This window comes from Notolabrus celidotus, chromosome 22 (assembly GCF_009762535.1).
Source record: "Notolabrus celidotus isolate fNotCel1 chromosome 22, fNotCel1.pri, whole genome shotgun sequence".
Taxonomy (NCBI): Eukaryota; Metazoa; Chordata; class Actinopteri; order Labriformes; family Labridae; genus Notolabrus; species Notolabrus celidotus.
Window position 1 is genome coordinate 643,132 of NC_048293.1, and position 24,194 is coordinate 667,325.

The window sequence follows — 24,194 nt, forward strand, 5'->3', positions numbered from 1 at the left end:
GGTGCAGCTTCCCTGCAGCTGAGTGATAACACTTTAATGCTATTCATGCGTCCCCGCTCTTGCAGTTGATTGAAAGGAGCGAGTTCATGGCCTTTCTCTCGGGGTGGTCGGAGTAATTTTGGGGAATGTGGGGAGCAAGTTGAAGTAGGCGAGGCAGGTCGAGGTAAAGTGGGTACATGAAAAAGTAAACTACAGCTTTCTATCACAGAATGACTCCTGGGCTGTTTGAGCGTCACAGATTGATTATGCTCCAGAGTGAAAGAGGATTTGAGGTGGATTTCATAACCTTAAACAGCCTCTTTTTTACTATGGAGATCTAGCCTGGGTTGAGTGTTTACAGACACTCCAGTAAAAACCTGCAGCAGTGATGGCGAGCTCTGCAGACATATCATTACATGGTGTGTGTATGTGTGTGTTGGAGTGGGGGATCAGCCTGGATCTTATTACCAGCTGCCTCTACCAGCTTTCCACTGGACTGCTCTTTAAACACAGCCTCTGACTTCAAAAGACATTTGACTCCACTGTCACAGCCGGAGCATGAAGCTCTTCTTTTGTCTCTGGGCTACACAGGAAAGATTACTCCTCCTAATTTTAGTCTTAAATTAGATTTCCCAGCAAGGTGAAATCATTCTGAGGAATAAGAAAGTCCTTTGCAAGCTGGGCACCTGCCAGGCTGTTTCATGGCAAACACAGGTGGTTCTGCAGTGCAGTTTTTTGTCCCTTCAGCTGAATCCAAAGTATTTTCCATAAAGTTTATGATACACTACACTGTAAGAGTTTCTCACAGACATTTGAGAAGCAAAAAGAGGTTGAGAAGTGAGCTTGTGATTGGAAAGCTGCCCGTTCAAATCCTTTCGCCAGCTGTGAAAATCTGGACAGAGACTCTGAATGAGAAACAGGCTGCTTCCAGGCACTCTTGAGCTAAATGCTAATCCTCAAGTTCTCCAGTGGAGCTAATTAGCTGCCAGCAGGAGGAGACTGGTTTTACTGGGAGGCTCACAGGTGTGAGGATGGTTAAAATTTGTATGAATTCAAAGCAGGGTTTTGGTCAGAGACGAACTGTATTGTCTTTGGTCTGAACCAAAGTGGAAGACATTATTAGGTTGCTTTTTTTTGTTTGTTTCCTTCCTGGCAAACCAGGCCTGTAAACAAAAGTCACATGGACACACAAGCAAGCTGTTTGACCAAACGTCTGTCCAATAAAGTGTCATCCTGAGAGGGTTTTGGCAGCTGGTACGGCGAACTGAACAGATTTGATATCTGTCTGATATTGTGGAATGATGGACTTCAGTTAATAACCCGCAGTACCACAGCTGACATGTTTAGTAGCGGATACACACTAACTATGGAGTGTAAAGATTGCTTTTTGCGACTGAATGTGACAGTGGACGTTGGTGAAAGAGAGAGGATGTCAAGGGCCTTGTATCTGTAAATGGGGCGCTTGCCTACATCTATAGAGATTTATAAGACAACACTGAAATGATCAAAGCTGTCATACTGTAGTGTTCATCTTTTAAAATCCTCTGCATTTGAATCCAGATCTCATGTCCAGTTTTTTGTAACTGATTCCATTTAAAGTTTAGACACGTTCAAGAAGAAGAACCCTTCTGCAGGGCACAAAAAGATGAATCTGCTCATGCACCAACACAATCACAAACATTTGTAAAGTTTGTCACTTACAAAAACCTACTCTCCTGTCTCCTGTCAGACCCGTGCCTTTACATCCCCCGTTTCGCCCAGCTGCTGGAGTTTGGGGAGAAGAACCACGACGTCTCCATGACGGCAATGAGGCTGGTGCAGAGGATGAAGAGGGACTGGATGCACACGGGACGAAGGCCGTCGGGACTGTGTGGAGCAGGTAACCACTAACTGTTGCTGCATTTAGGGATCTACTGAGCGAGGCTGTTGGAGGTGCGGTTGTGCAAGAGAAGAAATTATTGTTGTGCGACATCAAACTCTTAAACATGATCTAATGTTTTCAAGGACAAGACTTCTATTTAATCCTCATCATGTCCATCTACACTACCAGTCAAAAGTTTGAACACACCTTCTCATTCAAGGGTTTGTATTTATTGTAATGATTGTAAACACTGTAGATTAATACTGAAGACATCAAAACTATGAAAGAACATATATGGAATTATGGAATGAACCAAAAAGTGTTAAACAAAGCAGAATCTGTTTTATATTTTAGATTCTGTAAAGTAGCCCCCTTTTTCCTTCATGACAGCTTTGCACACTCTTGGTATTCTCTCAGTCTGCTTCATGAAGTGGTCTCCTGGAATGGTTTCTAATGAACATGAGCCTTGTCAAGAGTTCATTTGTAGAATGACTTGCCTTCTTAATGTGTTTGAGACCATCAGTTGTGTTGTTCAGAGGTAGGGTTAGTACACAATGGATAGCCCTATTTGACTACTGTTGTAATCCAGATTATGGCAAAACCAGATTATTTCATAGTTTTGATGTCTTCAGTATTAATCTACAATGTTGAAAATAATTAAAATAAATATAAACCATTGAATGAGAAGGTGTGTCCAAACTTTAGACTGGTAGTGTATGAGATATTATGACATTGTGACAGGGTTTCTACCATAGATTATATAAAACAGTGACATTACCCATCGGTTTCTGAAGTGTTATGACGCCTGAAGTGTCGTTGTATTTGAAAAGCTGTCTCAATTTAACTTCTGATAAGTCTAACCACAAGGAGACGAGGTGAAGCTGATTCAGGTTTTCAGCCTCCCTGCTAACAGCTACAGTGTGCACACCTGTCCGTGTACACCACGTCCCTTACTGCGCATATTTATGCATCACTTACAGCCTTAATGTTATCAAAACGGATGAGTTATAAAACATGTATTCACAAAATTCAACACCAGAGACTGACACTTGGCTTCCAATGCCTTGCAGTATAGGAGTCCTTAACTGCAAAGTTCTGAGAATGAACGATGGGGGCAAAAGGTAAATGATTCAAAAAGTCTGAATGACACTTTCAGCCTGACGTAACTTATCACAACAGCACCTCTTTCTTTTAGCTTTGTAGGTGGAATTCTTTCCCATTCTTGCTTGATGTTCAGCTTCAGCTGTTCAACAGTCGGGGTCTCCGTTGTCGTATTTTACGCTTCATAATGCGCCACACATTTTCAATGGGAGACAGGTCTGGACTGCAGGCAGGCCAGTCTAGTACACGCACTCTTTTACTACGAAGCCACGCTGTTGTAACACGTGCAGAATGTGGTTTGGCATTGTCTTGCTGAAATAAGCAGGGGCGTCCATGAAAAAGACGTTGCTTGGATGGCAGCATGTGTTCTCCAAAACCTGTATGTACCTTTCAGCATTAATGGTGCCTTGTCAGATGTGTAAGTTACCCATGCCATTGGCACTAACACAGCCCCATACCATCACAGATGCTGGCTTTTGAACTTTGCGTCCATAACAATCCGGATGGTTCTTTTCCTCTTTGGCCCGGAGGACACGACGTCCACAGTTTCCAAAAACAATTTGAAATGTGGACTCATCAGACCACAGAACACTTTTCCACTTTGCATCAGTCCATCTTAGATGACCTTGGGCCCAGAGAAGCCGGCGGCGTTTCTGGGTGTTGTGATAAATGGCTTTTGCTTTGCATAGTAGAGTTTTAAGTTGCACTTTCGGATGTAGCGTCAAACTGTATTTACTGACAGTGGTTTTCTGAAGTGTTGATGTCGGATAGAGAACACATTGATGTCGGTTTTTGATGCAGTGCCGCCTGAGGGGTCGAAGGTCACGGGCATTCAATGTTGGTTTTCGGCCTTGCCGCTTACATGCAGTGATTTCTCCAGATTCTCTGAACCTTTTGATGATATTATGGACCGTAGATGATGAAATCCCTAAATTCCTTGCAGTTGCACGTTGAGGAACATTGTCCTTAAACTGTTCGACTATTTTCTCACGCACTTGTTCACAAAGAGGTGAACCTCCCCCATATTTGCTTGTGAATGACTGAGCAATTCAGGGAAGCTCCTTTTATACCCAATCATGGCACCCACCTGTTTTGTACTTAAAGGACAACAGAAGCCTCATCCCCCTTTTAAAAACTCCTGAACAGCCTGGAAGTTTTCAGGTGCTTCATTTATCACCCTCTTCAGTCTAAAAACGTATGTACCTGTGTTTAAACTGATGCAACATAAAAATAGAGCAGTGGTTTGTGGATTCCCAGTTGCTCTGGTGGTTTGTACTCAACAGCTGAACCTGACCTCTGACCTTTCCTGTAGATAGCAAGTGAGCTGAGAATTTCTCTTCACACAGATCAATACTGTTCGTGCACGTCTCTGCAGGCCAGGTACGGTTTGTAACATGGTGAACAGGAAAGTTTGACTCACACAACCATCCAGTCCAGACATTCACCTGCAGTGTTCACCAGCAGCCAGAGAGGTTACCAGATGTATTTGGGCGTTCCACTATTTGTTTGGTCATCCGCCAAATACACTTATGGGTGAGGCAAACCTGCCAGCACCTGCCTAACCATACCACAGTTTGTCTGGTGCTGATTTCACACCCTGCCCATCGTCCTCTGTGTGAGTTTATGTGAAACAGCTGAGCTCAAAGCCCCTCTCTCCTTGTCGGTGTCAAGCTGAATACTCTCGCTTTTGATGCATTACCAGCCGAGGCGTCCTGAAATGGAATCACTGGCCTCCTCTGCTCCCTGCATGTTTACTCTCACGGTTTCAATTTTCGTCTTTCCCTGTTCCTCTGCTGCATTGCCTGAATAATTAATTTCTCATCATAAATCATTGAGAAGGATGGAGTCAGATGGAAAAGTTTGTTCCCAAATATGATGCAAATAGCACTGATGATGAAGGAGGAACATGCATCTGCAGAAAGTTCTGTAGGGTGGTGAGATTACATCATGTTAAGTTGAAGGTAAACTGAGTTAAAGGAAGAAAACTAACATCTCTTGAAGTTCTGTGTTTTTAAGGTGAGTGTGGAGAAATGTTTGAGAAGTCATCAGCCGAGCTAAAAGCCACCACTTCAGTCCTGGAGGCTGTTAGGAGTGTGCATGTAGAAGCAGAAGCATACATCTATCTTTTAACAGGCTCTTGAGCGAGGCAAGTCTAATGACGGTTATGTAAGTGTTCCCTTCAAGGCTCTCGCTGCGTTGCATTGCATAATATTAGTGTTGTTGTTACTCCTCTGTTTAAAACTGCGTCTTTGTGCGGGGGCGGACTGCTGTCCTGCTGGCTTTGTCCTCCAGTCTCAGAGGTGTGCACGCAGAGACACCTTTAAACCAAGCAGAACATTTCAGTGTTTGGTCGAGTGTGTGCTTGTGTTGAGCGTTTACTTTGTATGTGGACGCTCTCTTTACCTCTGTGTGTATCTGTATACTTAAATTCTGCAACATGGGGCTCATTATAAAGCTCAACTCTCCTCTCTCTCCTCTCTTTGGGGACTTCTGATCTAATATGTACAAATTTCACAGGTTGCCAGTGTTCATAATCACATGTGCAGGTGCACAATCAGAAAAAGTGTTACATTAGCATGGTGCATGACTTGATATAAATGATTAGTGTTCTTCTTGCTTTTATAAGTTTCAGTGTGAGTTTGATCGCTTTTTGAAGGAGATGCTCAAAAAGAGCAGCTCCCTCTTGCTGTTTGCCTTGTACCAGTCCGGGGAGAAAAGGGCTTAGAGACTCAGAGAATTAAATCCTCTCTTCTTTTTTTTTTGTTATGAAGAGACACTGCAGCAGTTTTGCTTTGGAATCTGTTGTTTTAATCCAATCACATTGTGTTTTTCAGCTCTTCTGGTTTCTGCTCGCATGCACGAATTTCGCCGCACCATCAAAGAAATCGTCAGTGTTGTGAAAGTGTGTGAAACCACGCTACGAAAAAGGTTCGTGCAACAACTCTTTGATGCTTTTGACTTGAATGAACCGTGTCGAGAAGCTTCATGTTGGATGATGGATGAAGTGTCAGACTATAAAAATGTTACAGATAGAGACTTTACACAGAATTCATCTCTTGACAAGAAATGTAAATATAAGAAATCTACCAATCACTCGACTATTTAATACTTGATTTTGATTGGTCAAAACACCTTGTCGTTGGATATTAATTCTTTGTTTTTATTATTATTTTTTATTTTTTATGAGAGACATGACAATACAATATTTAATATACAAAACAAGATGAAAGACAAGACAACAACACTGAGGAGGTATTGAAGAATACCAAAAGTTAATACAATTAAAGGAAAAAGTACAAATTTACACAAAAATATCTGGCTAGCAAGAGATGAGACTCCAAAGATGACCTCTATCAGAGGTTGCGTGTAGCCCAAGTCCCCAAATAGATATTGGAGATAAATGGATATTAATTCTAAAGAGCAGATCAATCCACACGGAAGGGTTGCGGCTCATCCAGTGTACTGTTAAAATTTCACCTCTTCCTGTACACAATGTGGCAAAAACATTACTTTCTCATAGCATCGGTGGAAATTTTATTATTTCTTTTAATTTTATTTGGAGAGCACAAAACTTTCGATCGATGGTTAATTACAGACCAGTCACCAGCAGAGGAAAGAAGATAAGAGGTAGAAAAACAGCCCAGAAATGAGCAGTGATAAAGAAACACAAAGGGCTGAATGAAAGAGACTTTGACCAGATTGAAGAAAACAGACACCAAGTAAACACATGTTGCCTCAAGCATGAGCTTTGACATTGTTACAGGGAAGGAGACCTTATACAGTTGCTGCTTTTATTTTCTGCATCTGATAAGAATTAAATAAAAATACGCTAATGTTTAGATTTGACCGTGGATTAAAAGTTTAGTTTAATGTTAAATTGACCCATAAGAATACTTTTGTCATTGAAGACCCACTAACTGAGCGACTATTTTTTTTTCCTGTATCAATAAATCATTTTTAAATCTATACAATCATCTTTAGATCAATGCTTAGTGTCAACTTGTTTAATTTTTATGGTTGGGAGCCACGTAGGAAACACCTTTGGGGTGAGATTAGACCCTTCAGCTTCACATCAGGGACTCATCTCACCCTGTCGGGGTTCTATTTTGCATAACAACCAGATAACTATACATCATCCCTTACTTAAACTGCTTGTGTCCTTAAGTGATAATTCTCATACTCCTGTGTAGGCTGAATGAGTTTGAGGACACGCCCACCAGTCAGCTGACCATCGAGGAGTTTATGAAGGTAGACCTGGACCAAGAGTGTGACCCTCCATGCTTTACAGCGGGACTGATGAAGAACAAAGTGCAAAAGGTTTGGATTCAAACACACAGAAATGAATGTTGACGTGTTTCAGGAAAAACACGGTCTCACACCCACAGTTTATCCTCCACATGCTCATCAATGTTAATAAGTTACGCTGCTTGTGAAATGAGCTTTTCCGCCTCAGGCTTTATTAAAGTTTTATCCCGTATTTTTTGATGATTACATGTGCCTTAAGGCTTTCTTCATTAATTAATGAAGGCTATTAACCTCTATAGTATAAAAGTCATGGATCAATGTTGTGTCAGTCCACACACAACAGAAAGGTGCTGTGGTTGTTTAGCAGCACTGCTAAATGATGTCTCTTGACCCGCCTTGGAAACAGCGAATAATACATTTTTTGAAACACTGAGTTTTGTACAGGTCAAGTAATGAGTCAATAATGAGGGCTGAGTTAGAAAACTTTGACCAGGCTAGCAGTGTCACCTGTTTTGAGTTTTCTGGAAAGCTGACTGTGTGCTGACTTAGCTTCATCAGTGTTGGAAAGAAATATGAATAATTGGAAAATCTTAAAAAGTATCTAACTTTTTAATCTGGTAGACAGTTAACATCAAACGTTGAACTTTATCCACAAAGTTGAGACGATGCACAGCAAGCTTTCAAATAGGAAGGAATTTTGCTATTTAAAAGTGAAAAAATCAATAAAACACTCTGAAAAGATGAATGCAGATACATGTCCATGTCAGGGCTGGGATTTAAGTAAGGATGTCAAAATCTTCAATACTTTGATACCCCTTATTAAAATGATAGTCTTCTTTGTTTTTATATTTAATAGAATCAAAAAGTGCCAAAGCTTATGAGATCTCCAGCAACATTTTCAACCCATATCTGCCACTAGCTAAAGAGATGGAGAGAGAGAGGGAGAGAGAGAGAGGGAGAGGGAGAGGGAGAGAGAGGGAGAGAGAGGGAGAGAGAGGGAGAGAGAGAGAGAGAGAGAGAGAGAGAGAGAGAGAGAGAGAGAGAGAGAGAGAGAGAGGGAGAGAGACAGAGAGAGAGAGAGAGTGAGAGAGAGGGAGAGAGAGGGAGAGAGAGAGAGAGAGAGAGAGAGAGAGAGAAGCTGTGTGTGATTGACATAGAGATAGAGTAAAGAGGGAGAGCACTGGGAAAGAAAAAAAGCAGAAGAAGAGAAAAACAGGAGGTAATTTTCAGATTTTTTCACAGTGGTTACACTAAAGCAGGGGTTCCCAAAGTGTGGGTTGGGACCCCCCCGGGGGGTCGTGAGACACAAATGGGTGGTCGTGAGAAGTCTTCCTGAATTTTTTTTTTTTAAGTTAACTAAAAATAATACATTTTACCCATTACAGTAAAAAATATGGACAAATAGTAGCTACACTTGAAATAAAACCTTGAAAATAGAAAATGTATTGAAGTTTCTGCCTTTCTTTTCTCCAGATGACTCCAAAGTTTAGGGTTAGTGAACAGTTCATTATCAAAAGCATCAGTAGCAGCAGGTTCATTCATAACAGCACAGGAAACACAGACACATGCTCACATAGGTAGGGTCATTTTCTGTAGACCAGCTAAATGAAGACACATTAAATCACTTTGAGGGACAGGGGGAGTCGCAAGTCTTTGACACATATTTTGGGGGTCGCAGGCTGAAAAGTTAGGGAACCCTTGCTCTAAAGAACTTTTTTAGAACTGACCATGTCCAAGCTTTGGCACAAACGATCAAGAGAGTGCTGGATTTCATATGTTGGATGCCAAAGTTGTGCTTCTTCCTGCCCCGCGTGTGTCTTTGCTCCGCCCTCTGTCACAGCCTCTATATCACAAACTCTCCTCATTCACAGGTGGGCAAATAGTGACATTTTATGAAGTTCCTTTGGCATCTTCTAAGATTCACACATTACGTTAATGTCTGTTTTAGACAGAGAGCAGAGGAGGAGAGGCAGCATTGTCACCTGGACCGTGTATGTGCATCAGTCTCGACAGCACTGCTCGATGATTGATGCTAATTAAATAACATTACAAAGGAAACAGAATCAAGTAATTAAAGACCGTGAGTTGTTGTTGAAACGTCAAACTTTGAAAAACTCAAATTAACTTCTCATCTCAAGTGTCAGAGTTCAGCACTCACATAATGCTTTTCACTCGCTGCTCACAACAGAGTGATATAGTAAACTTTACAAGGTTTCCAGAAGACACAAATGCAGAAGACTTTAAAAGTGTTTAGTCAGTAAAACTTTCACAGTTCACACTGTGGGTGTGTTTGTCACTCAGTGCGTACTGTTCTCCATCTGTGTCTCATGCCAACTGCACGAAAATCAAACTCAGACGGAGTGTTTTTGTACTTTTAGGAAGAAAATGTACTCCTGGAAGAAAATGCAGCATCTGTCAACCACCCACAGTCCTCGTGTTATGATGTTCTTTTATTCAGGGATGCTTCTCTCTGTAATCATTTCACCCTGCGCTCAAATGTTGGATCAGGAGAGAGCTTTCATTCTTTGATTCAATTTATCTCTCTTGTCTTTCTCCCTGCAGCTGGAGATCGAACTGAGGAAAAAGATGGATGATGTTGAAGGTATGAATGTGACGTCCTTGTGTGTTTGCCAGCACATGAAAGACAACTTGACTCTGAGGCTACTTGCTACTTTCAATTTCTCAAAATGAAATCTGTTTACTTTTCAGGGTGGTTTGACTCGCATTCATAACTCTGACTAAAACCAACTTTCAGTACATTATTGTTCCAAGGCTTCTTCTATTTGCTGCCCCTGACTAAACGCAGATCAGTGTTGTATGTGGTTAAAGAATATAAACAAAAGCAGCACATAGAGAGGAAACAGCTCTCTGATTTTCTTTACAGATTTTAGCCTGAGTACAACCTGTAATTAAGCAAATGTTACGTTACAGTGCTAACATATGATATTGTAATTACTGCAGATGTAATTTGAAGGGCAAGCAAAAGCTCAGAAGAAAAAAAAGGACACAAAAGAAGTCTAATTTGTTTTTCCGCCGTGTTTCTTCTGCAGTTGTTACAGGAAGAAAATGACTTCCTGTCTCTGATGTCACTAAAGCCAAGTTGTCATAAAACTTGATAATCTGATTAGAATTGTTCAACAGCAGGATGTATATAACTGCAGCTAGCTGCACAGGGTGAACTCTATTCTCTATTTTGACTCCAACAGATGAAATTCAAACCTACCAGGATGAAATCGATGCAGAGCTGGAGAGCAGTAGACCCAAACTGAGAGGAGTTTACGCCGCCTACATAAAAGAAGAAACAGAACAGAAAGGTGTGTTGGTCAACTTATTGAATAAAAGTTTTAGTGATGATCTCATAACCCATAAGTAAGTTTGCATGTTGATATCAAACATGCACACTTACTTATCCGCTTCCTGTCCTGAGCAGTGTTGGACATTCTTATATATGATAGAATGTAGTCATGCAAATTAGAATGTTGACAGGGTGAGCAGGACACTGACTTGAAGTGGGGAGGTTTCGTCTCACTTTGTGGCCTTCCATTGAAAGTAACCTTAGAGGAGGTGAGCAGGACTTCTGCAGGAGTCTTCAGGTTGACTTTTTCTCATTCAGCTCTCCTTCTCTGAGCTTTGCTGTTTATTTTACACATAAATGAGGCAAATATCCCAGCTTGTGATGGTGTCCTGTGTGGACAGGACAGGATGTTGCTCCACTTCCCTATCACAGATGTTTTGGGGTCCAGTAGCTCCTCAGGCTGCTCTCACCTCTGTGCCCGCTAATGTTTTTGCCACAGTGTCAACAGGCAGAGGGGAAATATTTGTACTGCTTTTTCTATTGAGAATGGATTACTGTTGTTAAGGGGTTTTGACCAATCAGAGTCAAGTATTAATCAGAGCTGGGTAATCAGTGAGAAAGCTGTGTAATAACTAGATATAAAATTGGCATTAGCATCCGTAAAAAGATGGATAGAAATCTGGGTTTTGCCTTCAACCGGAAACTGTTCCATAAATCTTAACACTCTATTTCTATGGGGAGACAGCTGAGTTTGTTTTTTAACCCTCCTGTTATCCTTGGGGTCAATTGGACGCCATTCAATGTTTAACGTCTCTAAATGAATGACTAACATCATTCTTTGGCTTCATATTTCATGAATTTTCCTAATTTAATGGGGACAACTGGGAAAACGTAAAATTAAAATGTTGATATGTTCCAATTTCATGTAAAAGAAAAATTACGCATCGGTGTTCCTTGGGGTCAGTTTGACCCCAGGCTGTTTTAGCTGTATATAACATAAGAAACCTCTTTAATTTACCCACATTTGTTTTGGTTGTTTTGGATGATATTGAGGTCACTGTAACCAAGGACACTTCAGCATGTGACTGCAGGAGCTGGGATCGAACAGACAACCTTCAGATTGAGATCTAATATTTCCAGCCACCATGTCTCTAAAGACATTCAATGATGAGTCCTGTGTCGTTTTGATAACATAGAAACAAGGCTAGGCCGACAAGAGCATGACAAACTGGCAGCAGTTTGATGTTCTGTTTTACAAATAAGGTCCTTCTGAATGCTTTAAAGGTGACATATCACGCTTTTTTCATCAATATATATTGGTCTAAGAGGTCCCCAAAACATGTCTTTAAAGTTTATGCTCAAAAAAACACTTTGAAATCAGATTTTGGTCTGCCTGAAAAACCCTCTTCTTCAGCCCTCCTCAGAACAGTCTGTTTTCTCTCTGACCACGCCCCCTCAGGAAGTGGATGTGCCTCGGCTCTCCAGCACGTTGATCTAATGTTTACATGTTGGCTGAATATACACGGCTGCTCACAGATCTGCGTTACTTCAACCCTCTGAATCTGATCCAGAATCTGATCCTGATGGAGAGGCGCCTGCAGCAGGACCTTTCTGAAGGATTGGTCACAGATTTAGTGTTTCTTGTTGTTTTATTTATCAGTATGTCGACGTGTGTCTTGGTACACAGCTACGAACATGTAGCTATGTGGCTATGCTAACTAGCGCTAGCACTTATCCATGATAAATAAAAATCATCCACTAGATCTTCAAATCTGCAGACGTGGGGAGTAAAACCGACCTCTGCCAGAAAGGCAGCAGGACCTTTTCTGAAGGATTGGTCACAGATTTAGTGTTTCTTGTTGTTTTATTTGTCAGTATGTAGACGTGTGTCTTGGTACACAGCTACAGCTACGACATGTAGCTATGTAGCTATGTTAACTAGCGCTAGCACTTATCCATGGTAAATAAAAATCATCCACTAGATCTTCAAATCTGCAGACGTGGGGAGTAAAACCGACCTTTGTGTTTATTAAGACAGCCTACAACTAGCATGCCTCCCTCCTAAGCTCCTTGTTAGCACACATGTGTGCAGGTAATGAAAAACGGAGGAGGGATTCAGTATTATTTTATACAGTCTATGGGCTGAACAAGCTCCGAGCTCTGACTCCGTGACAGACCGGATATTGTTGTTACGTAACAAAAACACTGAAGTCTGAAACGGCTCGTTTCACACACATTTACAGAAAGGTGGAGAAATCAGAACAGGGGCAGAATGGATTTTTTTCATTCTCAGGGGGTTTGTAGACATGCCAGGGAAACATATTTCAGGTAGAGAACCATTAGGAAGTCCATTTTGCATGATATGTCACCTTTAAATTGTGTTTATGTTTGAATATATATTTTATTTAAAGGCTATTTAGGTAGACAACCTCAGTTACAGCCTGACTCAGTATAATGTATAAAGTGACCACCATCAAGCTTTTCACTCAGATAAGAACATGGCTTCAGGTCTTGTTTCATGTTTTGTTCTCACTGCTGCAGAGGATCAAAGAACAGAAGATGTGTCTCTCAGCGTATTACGTATCAAACAGTTTTGTTTTATCTGCTGTGTTACCATCATTACAAACAAACTTTGATGCCAGTGTGTTGCTGCAGACCTAATAACATAATTCTGTGTGAGATTGGAACGCTGCAATGATGTGCCACACTGCATTAACATTTATACAGCACAATAACCAGACAGCTGTTAACTTTGGTGGAGTGGGGGCGCTCAAATAAAAACATCACAAGGGGAAATACTGCCGTTTAAATGTTTAATGACGCTTTTATTTAGAAAGGTTGAGAAGCCAGAGCACCTGTTAGTGCTCACATACAAACACCAACACACACACACAAACATCAACACACACACAAGCCCACCCAGAAAGAACGCACACACATCAGAGCTGAGTCCCTGTCAGTCTTTCTCTTTATCTGCTTCTACCTTTGGCTCTTTATCTCCGGCCCTCTGTCTCTGTCTGTTTCTCTCTCTCTCTTTCAAACACACACACACATATACAGACAAACACACACACACACACACACTCCACATCCCTCTGTTCTCACACAGTGGGGGTCGCAGGCTGTCACTGATTTCAGGCATGTTGCTCTTCCAGCTGCTGCAACGCTTTCAGATCCGGCGGCATTTCGTCTCTTCTTAAACTGATAACTGACTTTCTTCTCCGACTCGTGGGCTGAATTTTGTGCGTGGACTTTTTAATTATTGCTGATTAAGAGACACATTTTAATTAGATACCAGGACATAATTATGAGCCCAATTATTGTGTCTGAATGTGATTATTTATCACCATTTTTATTCCAGCTCCTGATTCTGGAAACAGAATTAAACTGTACTTGTGGCATTTTGTATCGACATCTTACATCTTCTTCCTTCAGTGGTTGCTCTGGATGCTCTAAAGTGTGTTTTTTTCCCCATGAATAATTTTTAATTGGTAACCTGGGAATCAGGAAATGCTGATATATAATTATACTCTGCTAATTATACAATCTGACCATAAACTGCAGCTCTCGGCTGCTTATTTAATCCTGTGAGAATACGGAGGAGTCATGAACTGTATAATAAGATACAGGAGAGTAAAGGTGAGACTGAGTTATGATGATTAAAAATTAGCATTTTAGCTCACATCAGGTCAATTGTTTCATCCAACAAAATGTCTGCTAACGTCCTCCTGTTGAGTGACCTCTCAAGTTACTGGATCTGGTGAAGTTTTTCATAATGTTGTGACATTTAAAGGACAGATGAAACGGATGATTAAAAAAGAAAAACATGTCCCAACATTACATGAATATCTAGAACTTGAATCAATCAATCTTTATTTGTATAGAGCCAAATCACAACAATTGTTATCTGAACACTCTTTACAAACAGAGCAGGTCTAGACCGTTCTCTATATTATTATAGTGACCCAACATCAAGACAGAATAAGATCCAACTTTTCATAAATGGTTCGTCTTGACTTCACACATGTCCTGGAATTTGTTGCTTTTAAATACTGACTTCACTTTGGACTTTTTGAACTCATTCTGGCATTTCTTAGTCTTTGGACTTCTTGTTGTTTTCTTTGGCTTAACTTGGAAAAAGTTGGACTTGAGGGTTTGACCTGGGACCTGTTGCTGTTGACTTTGGAATTTATCCTGGATTACACCTCAGATTTGTTGGTTTTGGCTTTGAATTTGTTTGTTACGTATTGGTCTATAGTTGGGACTATAACCCAGGCTTGTTGACTTGACACTCCTTCTCTTTGTCCTGCATTTGTACCATTTATATGAATAAGGATGATGCGCCTCTGTCACTTCCTGTAGTCCAATTTTGCAGGCAGGACTCATCTTGATCCACCATGAGCGACTTTGAGTACTTAGAAAGCGCTATATCAATTCTATGAATTATTATTATTATTATTATTTATGAGCAGAGCAGGTTTTTCTCTGATGCTAGTAGTGCTAACTAGGATTTCAGATTAGACCTAGCTACTGTGCGAACTCAGGCACATTTACATCGACATGCATTGCTGGTAGGTTGAATTATATGCAACGTTCTAATCCATTACACTCCATTGGACACTTGAGGAAATGCAGTTTTTATTACTTTAGCAGTTTTAGCACTGAAATAGAATCGTTCCCATGCGTGTAGAGATGCTGATTTGAGTAAAAAGTTGGAGTGGTCTCTTGTGTTTTTCTGGAGATGTTTAACACACATTTTGTATGCCCTGATTAAGATAAGATAAGACAAGATAGTCCTTTACTCGTTCCACAACGGGGAAATTTAACTGTCACAGCAGCAAAGTAGACAGTGCAAAAGAGTATAAAGCAAACAAGAGCCTATAAAATAACAATTATTAAAACATTATTAGCAATTAAAATTAAAGAAGTAAAAATAAGCATATCTTACAACATATATACACAATGTATATACAGTCATGGCCAAAAGTTTTGAGAATGACACAAATATTACATTTTCACAAAGTCTGCTGCTTCAGGGTTTTTAGGTGTTTTTGTCAGATGTTTCTATGGTATAATGAAATACAATTAGAAGCATTTCATAAGTATCAAAAGCTTTTATTGAGAATTACACAGAATTCATGCAATAAGTCAATATTTGCAGTGTTGACCCTTCTTTTTCAAGACCTCTGCAATTCTCCCTGGCATGCTGTCAATCAACTTCTGGACCAAATCCTGACTGATGGCAGTCCATTCTTGCATAATCAATGCTTTGTGGGTTTTTGATTGTCCACCCGCCTCTTGAGGATTGACCACAAGTTCTCAATGGGATTAAGATCTGGGGAGTTTCCTGACCAAGGGCCCAAAATCTTAATGTTTTGTTCCCCGAGCCATTTTGTTATGACTTTTGCTTTATGGCAAGGTGCTCCATCATGCTGGAAAAGGCATTCTTCATCACCAAACTGCCCTTGGATGGTTGGGAGAAGTTGCTCTCGGAGGACGTTCTGGTACCATTCTTTATTCATGGCTGTGTTTTTAGGCAAGATTGTGAGAGAGCCCACTCCCTTGACCGAAAAGCAACCCCACACATGAATGGTCTCAGGATGCTTCACTGTTGGCAAGAGACAGGACTGATGGTAGCGCTCACCTCGTCTTCTCCGAACAAGCCTTCCTCCAGATGCCCCAAACAATCGGAAAGGGGATTCATCAGAGAAAATGACTTTACCCCAGTCCTCAGCAGTCCAGTCCCTGTACCTTCTGCAGAATATCAGTCTGTCCCTGATGTTTTTACTGGAGAGAAGTGGCTTCTTTGCTGCCCTTCTTGACACCAGGCCTTCCTCCAAAAGTCTTCACCTCACTGTGCGTGCAGATGCACTCACACCTGCCTGCTGCCATTCCTAAGCAAGCTCTGCACTGGTGGTGGCCCGATCCCGCAGCTGTAACACCTTCAGGAGACGGTCCTGGCGCTTGCTGGACTTTCTTGGGCGCCCTGGAGCCTGTTAGGCAACAATTGAACCTCTCTCCTTGAAGTTCTTGATAATTGGATAGACGATTGACTGAGGTGCAATCTTACTCGCTGCTATAAACTTCCCTGTTAGGCCCTTTTTGTGCAATGCAATGATGGCTGCACGTGTTTCCTTGCAGGTAACCATGGCTAACAGATGAGGAACAATGGTGTCATGCACCATCTTCCTTTTAAAGTGTCCAGTCACTCAATCATGACAGATTGATCGCCAGCCTTGTCCTCATCAACACCCACACCTGTGTTAATGTGTGTGACACCTGTGTGTCATTGAAATGATGTTAGCTGGTCCTTTTGTGGCAGGGCTGAAATGCAGTGGAAATGTGTTTTTGGTGATAAAGTTCATTTTCAAGGCAAAGAGGGACTTTGCAATTAATTGCAGTTGAGCTGATCACTCCTCATAACATTCTGGAGTATATGCAAATTGCCATTATAAAAACTGAAACAGCAGACTTTGTGAAAATTAATAGTTGTGTCATTCTCAAAACTTTTGGCCACGACTGTACACAACTAAACAAGTAAATTTACAAATATTTCCAAAACCAATGACACGGTGAAAATTTGCACAGACTTATAGCCTAGGTATAAACAATGTACAGAACAGAACTGGGAAGATGGATAGAAAGACATTTTGCACATGTAAGAAGAGAAGGATGAACTGGATTGGGGAAATATTGCACTTGAGTCCGTTTTGGTGATGTAATGCACATAATTGCAACAATGCTAGATAGAAGAGTATTGAAAATGGTGAGGCTACCATTCCTCAAACTGCACATGTAGTTTCATGCTTTCATATGCAGTATGAGGGAGTCAAAATGCTAATTTAGGGTCTTTTGGGACGTCCTGAACCAGGTGTATGCATTTCAATGTCTTCTGAAAACATACTTTTATCGTAGAGCCTTCTGGATTTTATCAGAATTTAATTTAATTTTGTTTTATTTTATTTTAATTTAACCATCTTCAGAAATAGATTTAAAATAATTTGATTCCTTTAGATTTCTTTGAGGGGAATTTTCTGTCTTTTAAGATATGTTTTATTTCTTTCTGTTGTCTTGTGTGATTTTTTGAACTGCCTGTTTGATTTTGCTGCCCATGTGAAGCACTTTGAAACTTTGTTTTTGAAAAGTGCTCTACAAATAAAATTATTATTATTATTCATTATTATTTTATTACATGTTTTCAGCTCTCTAGATGTACTGCTTAACTAGTTTCGTGCTCTTGTTTTTGTAAGCTGTTTCCTGATGATGTTGTAGACAAATGGGCTTCCTGATCCGAAGCTGACTCTGGTTGTTGGTGTCTTTTGAAACAGTTTACAAGCAGAAGAAAAATTGTCTTGAAGGGACTGATAAAAACACAGATGAATCCCAAACTAAACTCTCCCTTTTCTTCTTCTAGATTGTGAAAATGACAATGAAGACGTCCTCTCCCCATCTTCTAAAATAGAAGATGTTGAGGAACCAGAAGAGGAGGATGAGATTCAGGCTGTTGCAAAGCACTTTGGTAAAGAGCTGGATGAAATCACACTCGAGGCTCTGATAAAACTAGAGCAAATACGACCTGAGGACCTAGAGGGGAGCCAGGAGCTGGAGGATGTCCCAAAGCGAGTGGGCCCGTCGCTGGCGTCCATTCTTGGCAGGATGCCGACAGCAGCCACGCTCGGCCTCAACGAGTCCATCACCAACTGCATCAGTAACGAGAAGGAGAACGGTGAGTGCTGCAAGACTTGATTTCCTGGTTTTATCATACTGGAAAAACTCATTCGTACCACATTACAGGGAAGCAGATAATCTAGATCCGAGTGTTTCTGAATTTAGTCGCTCTTTTGTGACTTTTACGCCATAATAATCTCATTTGTTAGAAAAAGACAGCTCTCAAGCTCTTCTCCCTGCGCCATATTTGGATCCGTTTTCTGAGAAAGCATCTGTTTCAGCTTTGTGAAACTTCTCTTCTGCATGTTAATGTGCCACCAGCGTGATTCATACAGAGGGGGAGGATGAAATGTTGTGTTTGATAAATATTGTCTGCACACACAGTTTTTGTAGTCAGGCAGTTTAGAGAGTCTGATGCTTTTAAGGCAACAGCTCAGGTGTTACATTGTTTTATTTAGCTAACATCACAGTGAGCATAAGTACCCTTGAGGCTGATCTGATTATAAATGCTGCGGTGATGCTGTTTATCCTTGACTCTGTCTGGTACCTGCTGTATCACCATAATAACCCATAATCAAGTTAAAGAATGCTCTCTCAGGTTTAATTGTGGTAATTAGCTCAGCTCCAAAGTGAAATTGGCTGAGCACTGTGTGAAATTTGTCATCCCTTATTATATTTTGCCCTTTTTAGTGCGCCACAGACGGGGAGGGGAGGTGTGGGAGATGTGAAGGAGACACAGAAGCTAACATTTTTTTAACATTTGAGGTGTTTCACGTTTTGGATTTGAGCTGAAACACTGCTTGTTATTGTTTCTCTTAAGAGGTCAGTCAGTTTCTGTGTGATGCCAATGATTTCATTTCCAACCTAGTGAACCAAATCATCGTTTAAGAAAGAAAAATAATCTTTTATAATGTTTTTCTAAGTGAATCCCTACCTCACCAAAGTATGTGATGAGTTAGTGGGTATGAAGATTAACACAGGACTTCCACCAAATCTGTGTCCGGTCCGTCTCCGATCCGCTGCGGCCCGGCTCTGTGCTCTCTCTTCCTTTTTTTTTTTTTTCTCTTCTCTGCATATATATTTCTGGTTTGTGTCATGTTCGTCACAAACTGTCAAATATTAATGCAATTTATTCTTGCAGCAAAAGAAAAGAAAGAAAACCTTTTTCTTCTGTGCTTGTGACTGTGTGCATGCAACCATCACCATCCCTCTTAGAACTCTGGCCTATCTTTTATTGACAGTTAATATCATGTTCTGTAAAAGAGGGCGTGCACACCTAGGTGGGCCAAAAAAAAACAAATAAGAGAAAGTAAAAGAAAGATTACATAAGGATATACAAAGGGACAGGGAGAGAGAAGGAGAGAGAGACCTAAGACACTTAAATGGAGAGGGACCATCTCACCATGGCACCAAAAAAACTCTGTGTGGTGATCCTAATGATTAAGCAACCCTTAGTGTCCACAATCATTACTGAAGCTTGGGTCGCAGAGGGTTGCCGCCGTGCTGTGTTCTATTTGTGTAACAAGACCACCACTGGTGCAGATGATACCACTTGGGTCAGATCAGCCGAGCGGTTCATCCCGGCACCCGGGCCGCGAGAGCAGTCAGGCCGAAGGACCCAACGCGCCGCGGGAGACCCAGGCCAGGGGACAAGCCAAGGACCCAGACCGGAAGCAAACAGGTACCGCCGGGGCACCCAGGGCGACCCCCAGGTCACCCAGCAGGAGGAAAGGGGGGCGAGGTGGGAGAGCTCTCTCTTCCGTCAGCACCGACGGGTTGCGTTTTCGGAACGCAGCACGGAGCAGGACCGCCGGACAGCTGGAGTCATGTGACCGAGGTTTTCCCACGGCAATCACCGAATCAAGGATTCTCCTCCTCCTCTCCTCATCCATGTTGTCTGTATGGTCCTCTGATCATGACGGCTTGTTGTTGTAGTTAAGTGAAATACGATCTGGTGATAACACAGAGTGTTTTATTCTGAAAATTAACCGGATGTTTTCATTTTGTTTTGGTGAAACCTGACTTCCTGTCCCGCTCCATCTGCTCTGTTGAGATTGATGCGTCGTGCTCCGGCATCCGGCACAAATAGAAGTCTTGCATATCTGATCAATTGCGTTCCGACCTGCCGGATCAGAGACGCAGCCGGAACGCAACGGAGTGGATCCAGAGGAAGTTAACAGACAGACTAGAATAGAAACCTCTCAGATCCGATGCCGTGACGGATCGCAGATGGAACGGACACGGATCTGGTGGAATTTGGCCTTTAGTGTGGACCTTACCTATATGAATATGAACGATGCGCCTCTGTCACTTCCTGTTGAAACAAGGTTTTGATATGGATTGATGATCATGGTTTAAAATAACCAGCATGCTAAACCTTATTCTTTTCAGCCAGTGTGACTGTTGTTAACAGGCTTCTGTCATGTATTCAGCTAACATTGATCCTTACATAAGAACAGATTCCTCTTTAAGCCAGTTACAAAAAATATAAAAAAGCAAACCTTAGCAGTGATCACACCCTGTGTTAGTGTAACTTATTAACAGTTGCAGAAATAAAACAACTGCAGTGATCCATGAAGCGTTGACTATAATGACTTAATTACACAGGTAGGATGAGCTTCGCCCCCGCCCCCCCTTATCTGAGTGTGCAGAGGTGTTGATGGATGTGAGGTAATGGTGCCATGCAGCTACATCTGTCCTGATGAGGAATCCTGGGTTTTTATGGCTCTGAGTAGGAGGGCGGGGAGTCAGGAGAGGCCAGGGGTGGGAGGTGAAGTATGTTTTGATGGATGGATGATGTAAGGGAAGGGGTGGTGAAGTGGTTTAATGTTTGGAGGACGTCCTGTAACTAAGGTCACAGGTTTGAATCCTTGCTGAAGCCTCTTTGTGTTCATAAACATTGACCTGGAACCCATTTCCCCCCAGCGATTAGGCCTGGAAGTTAAAAGCTTTTATGGGTTTTTATGTCTCAGATTTTGGCATTTGTTCCCAAAAGAGCACTTAAGGGCAAGTGGAGGCTGTTTAGTTCTTCTAAGTGTTGTTTTTGTGCTAAAGAGGAGGATAAATTACTTTAAAGTAACATGCTGTAGTAAACTGTCTGTGCTATGTTTTAACCAAACCAAGTGTCTGCTCAGCAATGCAGCAATGCTTTTCACTACTTAGCATGCTAACATTTACATTTGTATGAGCCCAGCATGCTGTTGTTCAGCAGGTGTGCTAACAGGCTAAACCTTATAGTTTTGCATGTGACACAAAGTATCTAACAAATTGAAATGTTCATCTGATTTAAATGCTAAAAAAGGCTTGGGGATTAACACAATTATACCAGTACAACATAAAGAAGGCATGAATATGAGTAACAAATGTCATAACAATCACCTACTACATAAATATTACCACATCCAAGTAGGGCTGGGCTATAATTTGCTAATTATCGTGATATAATTTTTCTTAGTATCTAAAAGTTTGATATATTTAAACATGTAAATACAACCCCAAACAGCTGGAAAGGTAGGGGCGCTAATGAGCCTTAGACGCTAGTTGCCACCCAACATTAGATAGAAGAAGACAGCATTGAACAGCCAATCATGTTGCAGGGTGAGAGGTAGGCGGGGCTTAAAGACGTTTGGAGCAGAATGTAAACACAGCTGAAACGAGCGACAGCGACGCTGAAGAAAACTTACACACCTTTCTTACTTAGCACCGTCAGAAATGATGGATTCAAGAAGTTTATCAGAAAAATAAATACAGATACAAACTAGGGCTGTCAAAATGCTCCAAAATGACGTTTGAATATTCCCTCTAAAAAACATTCGAATATCTATATTTGCGCATTATGTCAAAAAGAGCTCTCCTCCCCCCCTAACACAGAGCCTCTTTTTATTCACTATATTCTCAGCAGAGGTAAAGACGCGTTCAGAGCGCAGTGAGGATCCGGGGACGGAAAGATATTTCTTTGCCATCTGGGCGACGTGAGGGTATTTCCCATAGCCCAAAGTTTTCCACCACATGAGAGGGATTTGTTGAGCAGGTATTGGAGACTCTTGTTCATACATCGATATCTCATTTGGATTTCTCTCTGCCGTCTGCTTCACGCTGTGCATGTACGATTTTTTTTCACAGTGGAATATTAATTTTCACAATCAAATCTCCATTTTTTTTTAAATGTTTGAATATATATTCGAATTTAGAATATTCTTTGACAGCCCTAATACAAACTAACAAACTGTCTGGTTTGTTCAACTTTCACTCAGGACCAAAAATCTGACTTTAAACTCAAATGAAATACTGATTTGATATTTATCGTGAGAATTATCGATATTGACTGACATGAAATATATATATATATATATATATATATATATATATATATATATATATATATATATATATATATATATATATATATATATATATATATTTTTTTTTTTTTTAAGTTGTATTTTTGGCCTTTTTGCCTTTATTTGATACAACAGCTGAAGAGAGACAGGATATATGGGGAGTAGAGAGTGGGGGAAGACATGCAGGAAATGGTCAACCAGCCGGGAATCGAACCAGTGACCCCTGCAACGAGGACTGTAGCCTCTGTATGTGGGGTGCTTAGACCACTAGGCCACCAGCGCCCCGACATGAAATATTTTATAGTTATAACGTCATTTCCAATATTGCCCCTCTCTACATCCAAGTTCAAACCAGGGATGTGCGCTTTTCAGTGACGAGTTAAATGTTGTCAACCTCGCTAATCCACACTAGAATGCAAATTAGCTTAATGAGTTATTACCGTGCAAAACAATAAATCAGGACACTGACAACAGAACAATAAAACCTACAGCATTTTAAACCAGAGGAGAAAATAAATCTTTATCCCTCAAATTTAAAGAGTTTCACTCCTTTTATATCAAATGTCCTTTAACAGAGAGCATCAGATTACTTTACAAAACAACCAGAAGTTAAGAGAAATAATAAAATATTTGAAATCTAACATTGTTCCTGGTCAGTCAGTGGTTGCAGGAAGGTTCGTAAAATGGATTTTATAATAATCCAATATAATTCACTTTGAAAGTAAAACTGCTTTTGGGTAATGAATCCCAGCTCTGTCCCTGTATCCATTTAGGATGAAGGTAATCCTTTTAAGTTGGAAATGCTGTCTGGCTAATAGGTAAATGATCCGGCCCTTCATTCAGAGCTGAGTCACTTCATTTTATAAAGACATAAACATTTTCCTGCTCTATGAGGTTCTCTCTTTAAAAACCTGCCTCCCTAAAACACCCATATCTCAGGTCAGAGCACCCATTAACCTGATGAAAACGTCCCCCAAAAGTGCTTCTGACCTCATTCCAATATGGTAATACACAACAGCGACGAGGTCAAGAGTGAAAAGAGCCACTATTATTAACCTGAATGAATCACAGCTCTCTGAATCACACACTTTTATGTTGATGCTTAAATGTGTCCCATTTTACTCAAAGGACGTGTTTTTGTTAGAGTGACGTGACTTTGAGTCATCCTTTTCAGCCCGGGCCATGAATGACTAAATGGACATTAAAAAATAAAAGATGGCAGTGTTTAAAGGGTTTAATCGTTGGCCAGTGGGACTTGAGTCTGATCTCACCGGGTAGCTGTATGATTAAAGGTTAGCTGCTCATTCCCCAGAGAGAGAGAGAGAGAGAGAGAGAGAGAGAGAGAGAGAGTGTGTGTGGGGGGGGTCTCAGTGTCTGCTTTATTCTGCTTCTACAGTGTGTGTTAGCTCTGTTTTAGTTTGAGTATGAGGACTCCGCTGTAATATTGTTTAAAAGTATTTGGTTCTGGTTTTCTCCCAGAGGTAGAAGTTCATCTCACTGTGATGATTTAACCTCATTAGACCGGTGCAGTCTGCTATTAATGACTCTACCTGTATCGGGGTATTACCCAAGCAAGCAACCTCCGGCCACGAGAATTGAAGCCGATGCGGAAGGGTTAAAAACTTACGCTCATCGAGGATCCGCTTGAGGCTGGCTCCGGAGGTACCGGAAACCACATACACACCAATTCAAAGAGACGATCTTT

At 41.1% G+C, this 24,194-nt stretch overlaps 1 protein-coding gene across 1 annotated transcript in view; it reads left to right on the forward strand.

Annotated features, from left to right (window-relative positions):
• The window catches only part of LOC117806437 (transcription factor IIIB 90 kDa subunit-like), a 180,820-nt gene that overhangs the window by 32,303 nt on the left and 124,323 nt on the right, over window positions 1-24,194 (forward strand). The window contains exons 6-11 of the mRNA XM_034675382.1: window positions 1,709-1,858; window positions 5,776-5,869; window positions 7,132-7,258; window positions 9,749-9,788; window positions 10,393-10,500; window positions 17,896-18,207. Coding sequence (XP_034531273.1) covers window positions 1,709-1,858; window positions 5,776-5,869; window positions 7,132-7,258; window positions 9,749-9,788; window positions 10,393-10,500; window positions 17,896-18,207 — 831 coding nt within the window. The remainder of the gene's footprint in view (window positions 1-1,708; window positions 1,859-5,775; window positions 5,870-7,131; window positions 7,259-9,748; window positions 9,789-10,392; window positions 10,501-17,895; window positions 18,208-24,194) is intronic.